Below are 9,674 nucleotides of genomic sequence, written 5' to 3' on the forward strand. Positions count from 1 at the left end.
TTTTATATATTTGTTTTTGTCCAGTTAAAAACCTGCATTGATGTCGACCAAACTTGACGTTGACGTTACCGAATGATAGAGACCGACTCTATGTCACACTATGTCATCTGTCTCTAGTGTTTGTGCGCTCTCTATATACTTTTTATTCCACAATAATATTCTGTGAACCAATCCTGCGGCATTTGATTTGAAGCAAAAAGTATTTGGTGCTAGAAACAAAGCCGATCGTAAAAAAATTTTTTGCAAAGATAGATTGCATTCTGGAAACGGACATAGGATAATATTTAGCACGCAGGAATTGTTTACTTTGGAAAACGAATGGTTTTTGTGAGATTATATATACGGGCCTACTTGAATAAAGATATTTATAACTTTTGACGCTTTTTTTTATCCTTTTTTTACAATGTGAAACCGAATTACGAAATACTGTTGTTGTACTGTGCGTAAGTATATTCTATGAGGAATCGCCTTATAAAAATATGATACAATAGGAGCAACTTTTAATTTCCTTACACCTAGTGTTTATGACAAACCTGTTGAAGATAAAAGGCCGAAATTCGGAGTACCTACGCTACGCGACGCGTAACTAATAAAGTGACAGGAGTCACTTGATTTTAATTTTGCATGTGACGATGTGCTGTATCTGATTTATTTCAGTAAAAACTATGGCACGGTTTCACACACAAGGGTCTGAGACAGTAAATAATTTACCTCTGAAGCATGTGAAGTAATACTTCGGTTTTCATTTACACGTTGTATACGCTAAACGATGATTACCGATGGACAGTTATATCTTATCGCTCATCATCACTTGTCAGCCAAAAAATATTTGGTAATCAAGTTAAAGGAAAGCCAGCAAGAGACATAAGTGTATTTATTTTGGATTCTGGTGAAGTTTTAACTTATAAAATCCACTAGCAACATGTTCCTGTTGTGATCCTTTCTTAACAGAACCTATCCATAGATATCTTTAAGATATTTCTGTCTTAATTCTTGCGTTAATAATCGCGAAGGATATTAAGATGTTCTATAAAGTTTTGCAGTTCTCTTCAACTTCTTTATTAGTTGTTATTGTCAATTGATAAGTGCCGATATTCTCCGCTTGCTGGACGTTGTCAGGCAGTGGTTCATTCGCCAAGTCTGGTACCAGCATCGTCGTTAATCCGGCTAACACGGATATACCGCCGAATAGCAATGTTGGTAGACTTTCCATGTACACAGTCTGTAATGAAGGTATAAAAGAATCAATCAAGTGTGTGGCAATATGCAACGTACTGTTCCGTAATTATAATAAAATAATTTCAGTGACACCAGACTTAAAGCAATTGCTTTAAGCAGACTAAAATAATAAAAAAAACAGAAACTAAAAAAATCAGTAAACTTTAAAACATGCAGTTGCCGTAATTATAATAAAATAATTTCAGTGACACCAGACTTAAAGCAATTGCTTCAAGCAGACTAAAATAATAAAAAAAAACAGAAACTAAAAAAATCAGTAAACTTTAAAACATGCAGTTGCCTTCACTGATTTATTTATTTATATCCTTAGTATACTTACAGCTAGCCAAAACGTATACTAAGTCAGTTACAGATGTACATTACAAACATATAAATTCAAATTCAAATTCAAAATTTCTTTATTCATGTAGGCCTATCACAGGCACTTATGAAGCAATCATACATATTTGTTTACATAATTGTGATAATTTCGTTCGCCGACTTAAATCTAAAGCTACGAGGGTTCCAAACGCGCCCTGGTCTAAGAAGAGCCACAACAAACTTAGCCGGGTAAATTTATTTTTTTGTTATCACCCAGTAAATTTAAATTAAGCTATGAAACTAGAGCAATTCAAACCCAAGCTTTTATATCGTTTAAATAATCCTTAATATTAAAATAGGATTTTTCTGTAAGTATTAGTCTGTTTTATATAAACTTTGAACTTATTGAGAGACATCTCAAAGTTAACTTGTCGTGTTGTCGTAAGTTAACTTGTCTGAATATAATTTAGGAACTTAGCTAAACTTATATTGAATATGTCAATTTGTTGGTGCTGAGCAATCATATTATTAAGAAATGAGAGCGCGCGAAATGTTGGAGCATTTCGAGCATAGTGCGTATGTAACCAATCGTACCGTTTTACCAGGCACTCGCACAGCTAACGAGAATTTGCTAAGTGCATCTGGATTGTCAACCCTATTTGAGCCACGGTGGTCAATCTCGAAAGAAATTTTGGGTGTTTGCGGTTAAGTACTAAATTCATGAATTTAAATTAAATTCATAAAATAAATGCATACAATTCAATCAGTTGAACATCCATGACGTAAGGGACGCAAGTAATTTTATTAACAAAAGAACCACATTCTAGCTATTCTATTTTAAAAATGTTATAAATATACTCAATGAAAATTGTGGTAAACGTTGATATAGCTATAGAATACTAAAAATATATTACCAATAATGGTGTCATTGGTGCTAAAATAGAACCAATCCTTCCAATAGCAGAGCACAAGGCGTGCATGGAATTCCTGGAATAAGTTGGAAACAACTCGGACGTGTAAACGTAGACTGTAGTGAAAGTGAACGTTGATACAAATCTGCCAAGAAAGTATATCCCTGTTGACATCCATACATATTCTGTAAATAAACATCAATTTTAGCCAATATTTTTTCTGTTTGTAACGTAGGCATACCCGCGGGATAGCAATAGTAGTCCAGCTAACAAACAAGCGGCCGTATCGCATTGAATCGTGATGCGATACATTTTTTATCACGCTTTCTATGGGAATTACTTATAAAACATAAGTTAAGGAGCTTGGGTCACAAATCGTCTGAGCATAGTTAATAATAGCAATGTAACAATAAAAAATAAAATAATGTTAACATCTTATCATTCTGCACCTTGCTGAGACCCTTAATATAAATAACACTTAATTATTCCTCTCTGTCTTCTCTCTGTGTCTTTTTCCCATTTCCCAGGCTAAGATATTTTTTATTTATTATTGACGGCCGATTGGCGCACTGGGCAGTGACCCTGCTTTCTAGGCTGTGGGTTCGATTCTGGTGATGAAAATGATTTTTTTTTAGTGTCCGGGTTATCAAATATAACCAGCCACGGTGTTCAATCTCCAGAGACATTTACCAAGTACGCGGAAGAAATTATAAGCGCACAAGTGTGTTCTCCTAAATAGGTTCACTCTCTATTGACTCACTCTCATAGTCCGATGGGAAAGCAGCTCCGACGCGACCGGGAAGAGATAAGGCACAGGACCGACAGCTTAACGTGCTTTCCGAGGCACGTGATTTGTTTGGAGGTATAGCACGTTGGGTTTGGGGAGTTGGGGGTCATCATCATAAGCACAAAAACCCATTACCGGCCCACTACAAGGCACGCGTCTCCTCCCACAATGAAAAGGGGTTAAGCCAGATAACATTATGGAGAACTCTCAGATATGCAGGCTTCATCGCGTTGTTTTCCTTCACCGTTGAAGCAAGTGGTATTGTGTTATGTTACACGCGATATACAGATATATAGACATATATTGTAGCACGACAACGAGTGGGTTTTGAACTGATAACTTTCGGGTTGAACATTTGAGTTGAGTACAAAGCATTTTTAATCTCCATGCACATTAATCATTCAAAAATAGAAGCTCCACTTACGTTTAGGTACAAACGGCTGTACAAGGCACAGCAATCCAGCCGAAATAAAAGATATGAGTAGGGGCTTCTTCCTCTTATATCGTTTCAAAATAAAAACCATAGCTATACTCGCCGGTATATCAGATAACGACATTATTCCAATATTCAAATACTTATTGCCAGCTAGAAAGCCAACGTTAACTATCAACCCGAAGGCAATGAACGTACAAGATGTCCACCATACCAGGCATATTAAAAATCTCTTAATCACTATCTTGGAACGGAATGTCTCCCTTAGGGCAGAGCTCTCGACCTTGTTTTCTTCGCATTTTATATTGACTATCGTTTTCTCATCCAATGCAATTTTGTTTACTTTAGCCATTTTTAATAACAAATTTGTCGCATCCTCCCTTTTTCCTTTGCTCAGCAACCATCGCACGCTCTCGTCCATGATAAAGTAGTATAATATGAAAAGGAGGGCCGGCGCATAAATCACCCGGACGAAGTGTCTCCAGTAGGGAACTAAATAAGCTGCTACGGCGAACGCGACGCCACCGAGAGTAGCGACGAAGCAAAAAAATATTTGCTGATGCAGTCTGTAGTCGCCGTGCATTAGTTCCACCCCTATAACAAATAAAACTAAGTTCGAAACAAAACCTGAATGTTACTCTTTTATAAATTAAAAGACGAACGTACGAAGAAACAGTTTATTACCAATTTTTAGAATTCCCGTGTGAAACGTTTTTTTCTATGTTAGTCCGCGTATTTTGAACTGACTCTATGCCAAAAATCCTGTCGTTTAGTTGCTTCGGGCATAATAATAATAATAAAGCCTTTATTTAGACACAGTTTTTTTTGTTTAACACTAATATTAACGACTCTGGTGAGTCTAAAGACACCGAGACATGACCGAAGACCGAGACAACTTAGTCTGTTTGCCCATCGTTGGCAGAGGCCTCCCCCATTCTTTTCCACTTTTTTTCTGTTTAAAGCTTTCCTAGTCCATTTTTTCCCTGCTGATGCTTTCAATTCGTCTTCTCACCTTCGAAACTGTCTACCTCGATTGTTTTTTATATTTCTTGGTTACCAAAATAAAATATTTTTGTTCTATTCGAGAAATAGAACAAAAATATAAAAATAAATAATGACAATTAAGTAAGAGATTCACTACACGTACACTACACGCAAATTTTTACTAATGTTACAATTGTTTTTTTAATTTTTTTTATTCTAATTTTACCTTATATACTTACTCAATTTTACTTTCTTAGCTTAATATATTGTAAAATAATTTAATCTTTATTGAATTAAAAAAGAAATTGCATTTACTTTAGTTAATAAATTGACTTATTCTTGTGCTTAAAGTTTAAATTAAATATTTCAAAATTGTAAAACTATTAATATTTAAGTTAAGTTAATATTCATACACCGAATGGTAGAATATAGGAACTAGGTTGTTTTGAAAGTGACTAGATCTTTATGTACCTACATTCTTGAGAATTAATTTATTATTATTATTAACAAATAAATACACTTTCGCATTATACATTAAAATATTTTTAATATGGATTAAATTATTCTCTTACCCATTATAAAAGCAGGTGAACAATTATCCCCAAATGTAGCTTCGAACCATTCTAGTATTATATAAACCACATATGAATTAGCAAAACTCTTAGCGACTCCAAATACAAGGGCTGCTACGCCCCCGATAATGACTGCTGCTTTGCGACCTATCCTAAAAAATAGAAAAACAATTATTTACTGTAAATAAAAAAGATTCCGATGAATTGAAAACGTTCTTTTTTAAGTTGTTTAAAAAGAGTTTCAGTGGACAGTATTTTTTAGGAATTTTATTAGGTAGAATAACGAAAAAAGTTTTTTTTTTTTAAGTTTTCGAATCTATTTTGAATTGAATAAGACTTTAACTGACGTAAGAATCAAATCCAATGGATGTCAAAAGGCTTTTTTTGATTTTTATAATTAACTTTGACGGCTGATTGACGCAGTGCACAACGCGCCTGCTTTCTAAGTTCAAGGCCGTGGATTCGATTCCCACAACTGAAAAATATTTGTGTGATGAACATGAATGTTTGGGTGGGTCTGGGTCTATATGTTATAACCATTACTAGTTATAAAAATATTCATCAGTCATCTTAGTAGCTAGATGGCGATTTGTGTACGTGTGTACAAGGCAATTATGTATCTTCATTATCATCATTTGGCTGGGTAACTTAGGTAGCTTCTAGTTTATCCCTTAGGGGGACCTTAAGGGTAAACTTGTAGGTAGAAATTTGTATGAAAATGTACGTTAAACAATATAAGCAATCTTTTCATTGTTTCTGTATGATTTAGGTTATATATTGATTTGTCTGTGCTTAAATTATTTGTAAGATTTAGGTAATATATTATGATTTTTCCATGCTTGAATTATAGCTTCGAAAATATTTAACTCCTATTAACGTACTTATCAGACAGTTGCCCTTGGAACAGAAGACCACTCATCATCCCAATGCTATGAACAGTGCCAACAAATGTCCGCTTCCAATCCTGGCATGCCAATTTGAACTGAAAATTCCAAACAATGGATTAAAATAAGCGGTACATTTGTACGGGAGCTAAGGTGATGTGCTAAACTAATAAGAAGATCTCCTTCCAAGCGGGAGTTAGTGCTCGGGATCTTTGTGGCGATGCAGGATCTTTGTGGCGCCATCTATTTCGCTAGAGTAGTCAGAAGTCTTAACTTAATTCACGCAATCATCAGTCATCTTAGTACCCATAACCAAGCTACGCTTACTTTAGGGCTAGATGGCGATGTGTGTATTGTCGTTAAAAAAAATAACAGGCACATGAGGGTTAACACCTACGCCTTGAATTAATGGACATAGGGTGGCAAGTTGCAGGACGTGCTCCTTGGATGCCCTATGAAGTAATGCTTTATTTAAAGGCGATGGTTCTTTTTCATTTATTCAACTTATCAAATTACCTCAGCAACAAAACTGTCATCTCTCTTGTAAACCCAGTCATCACATGTTTCAACAAGTGAAGTATTGAAGCCGGTTTCTGAACATTCCTCGTTGATTTCACTGTACCGATTACAACCTCTGGAGTCGAGCGGTGCGGTGAAATTATACCACGGTTGTTGGAACACATTGCTCTCTGACTCGCATTTATCTATTTTACATCTGCAAATTTAAAATATATTTCGTTCTTAACCGCGGTAAAGGACGATGTTTGGGAATTCCAGGTCCAAAAATAGCCTATATTACTCTCCGTCCTTCCATCTAACATTATGCCGAGAATCAAGTAGATTGGTTTATTCGCACAGACACTCACACCCCTACACACACACACATGCACACAAACATATTTAATTACTCTAGCATATAAATTAAAACCTTACACACTAGGATTTGCATGCTAAATGTACCTTTTGACAAAATATATTTGAATATAATGTAATAACATTTATAACAAGTAATATAATTTTCGCACATTAAAAGTAACTGGCGTAGCATATTCAATCATCTGCATATACCAAGTCTTTACAACACTTAATTACTTTTTAGGAATGTAATAAAATGAAGCTTCTTTTGGAATTAATTTTATTGGTTTTTTACGCTTATTGGGCAGTTAAGGTTCTATATGTCACAAATAGGAGGTTCTGTCAAAAGTCTGTGTAGTGCAGACAGTTAGAGTTGTATCGGGCTCGAGCGCATGTCACACAGAATTAAAAACATGCAGAACTCTCATTCAGCCATTATTGCATGCAGTGCATTGTGTCTAATAGCAGTGCCCGTCTCACTTAACACCTGCGTAATGTTGCTAGCTCACAAACTTTTTCCATTTTCCCCATATAGTGGTAAACGTTTAGAACATTAGGGGTAAAATAATTGCCGTCAACTGCAAAATCGAGCGAAGTGACTAACCGCCTTGTTGAGAAACACTTCTAAAGTGGAGTGGTTTTTGATGCTTCATTACTAGTCGTTTACACGGTGTCTATATGTTGTTAATTATGTCGACACTGTGCGAGATAATGGGACGGTGAGGAATTCGCTAATTTGCGATGATGAATAGAGACAGTAAACTCTTTCCAGTCTGACCAGAGCGGTATAGCATATTGGTTAGGGCTTCTGTCTCCTGTTTGGGGCGACCAAATTCGAGTTGAGATGTGGGTCCTTAATTTAAAAGCAATTAAAATATCTCTCACTTTAATGCTGAAGGAAAATATCGTGAGGAAACCTATGTAGCAAAGAGTCCACCATAATGTTTTCAAAAGGCTTCTGAAGTCTACCAATTCGCACTTGGCCAGCGTGGTGACCTACGGCCTAAACCCTTCTCACTCTGAGAGGAGGCCGTAATGGGTGATGATATTGGTGAACATGCATCAGTTTCGTACGATACTCAAAAGAATACATAACCTGTATGGCGTTTCTTCAGCAACGATGATATAGTTGATACAATGCATATTATTAGTGAAAAACACGAAGCTTATCAACAATACGGCCCGAATGTTGTACCGGTTGAACGCACCAAACTTCTTCAACACCTCGTCCAAATGCACGCTGTTCTCATTAGAATTAGCAACCATTTTTCTGGCGGTATATTATTTTTCTCCCGCAATATTCATCACAATATTATCACGAGATAGTACTAAAACCGTTTAAGTTTCGAATTCTTTTGTTCTGATTTTAATTTTGTTCCATGCATGTCTCTGAAGCTCTGGATAAATCTAACAGATCCTCTGACCCTTTCTAAAACAAAGAATCAACAATCGTTCATTTTTGGAAAAAAATCAGTGTCATCTTACTTCTAGCAGCGGCAGGATTTGTTATAAATTCAACCATTTTCATCTTGTCGTAATTTTCACATTTTTCAATAACTTTTAAACACTGGTCGATACTACACAACGTGTAAACCAATTACGAAATACTATCGAAGGGCAAATATTAAATCAAAAGAAGCATATTTATTTATCTGTACAAACTAAGTCAAATTATTTAAGTGTTTTCTTATAACAACCCTATTGCAGATAAAAGACGCGACATAGTACCTACGCTACGCGACACGTACCTAATAAAGTGACAGGAGTCACTCGATTTTAATACGTCATGTGATGTCAGGGCTGTATCTGATTTCTTTCAGTAAAAACTATGGCAACTGTTTACTCAAAAACAATAAGCGTTTCGTTCTCACAGAATACGTCTCAGGATAGTAAATAATGTACCTCTAAACCCTGTGAAGTACTATTTCAGTTTTCATTTACATGTTTTATATTATGATTTTAAACATTAGAGGAGTTCCATCCTTCTCTCTGTTGTGTTATGTTTCAAATTTTAAAAATACCGTATTAAATTGATAACCTACTAATTTGAAGTTGGTAAAAATTAAGGCCATTGAGGATTATCTGTTAAGGAAAACCATTTTTATAACTGTAGTACTCACCCACCCACACTGCTACTAAAACTACACAATACTTCTTACTAAAACAACACTTAATTACTTAAGTTGGCAGTCTTGTCCCTCAACAAACATTTTCTAAGACCACGTTAACTTTAAACATAGTATTAACACATATATCGATCCGGTTAAAACAGTACTACAGTACAGTACAGTGACTTTCAACAAGTCCTGTCCAAATAATCACTCGACAGTTGCTCACTACAAGTACTGTGTTATTTCTAAAAGATAGCTCTGAAGTAGTGTCTCCATGTCTTAATAAGTACTGGAATAGTCCTGACAGCCACTTGTTTGATCAAAAAACCGCGAAGTCGTTGGGAAACAACATTTTCGTTAACTTGCAATATTATGATCTGGAAACAATAATTATTATAGTCAGTAAGTTATTGCTCATTTCTAAATAAAGCTGATACAGTCAATAAATAATTAAGTAAGTATGTTACTACTAAAAAAACTGTAGCAGTCAGATACATATATTTCATTTTCCTATAACTTATACGCCAACCCGTACAAAGTTTTTCACTTTGCAAGCTAAACTACATTTACATTAAATCTAATTTCAAGTTAATAGCAT

The 9,674-nt window shown here is 35.3% G+C and overlaps 1 protein-coding gene across 1 annotated transcript; it reads right to left on the reverse strand.

Annotated features, from left to right (window-relative positions):
• Window positions 1-859: 859 nt before the first annotated feature.
• On the reverse strand, window positions 860-9,281 carry LOC120623799 (organic cation transporter protein-like). Its single transcript, XM_039890047.1, has 8 exons — window positions 9,086-9,281; window positions 8,062-8,394; window positions 6,627-6,825; window positions 6,108-6,208; window positions 5,227-5,378; window positions 3,662-4,264; window positions 2,454-2,635; window positions 860-1,222 (listed from the first exon to the last, which is right to left on the reverse strand). The coding sequence occupies exons 2-8, from the start codon at window positions 8,229-8,231 to the stop codon at window positions 1,028-1,030; spliced, it is 1,602 nt and encodes a 533-aa protein (XP_039745981.1). The 5' UTR covers window positions 8,232-8,394; window positions 9,086-9,281; the 3' UTR covers window positions 860-1,027.
• Window positions 9,282-9,674: the final 393 nt, after the last annotated feature.

This window comes from Pararge aegeria, chromosome 5 (assembly GCF_905163445.1).
Source record: "Pararge aegeria chromosome 5, ilParAegt1.1, whole genome shotgun sequence".
NCBI lineage: Eukaryota > Metazoa > Arthropoda > Insecta > Lepidoptera > Nymphalidae > Pararge > Pararge aegeria.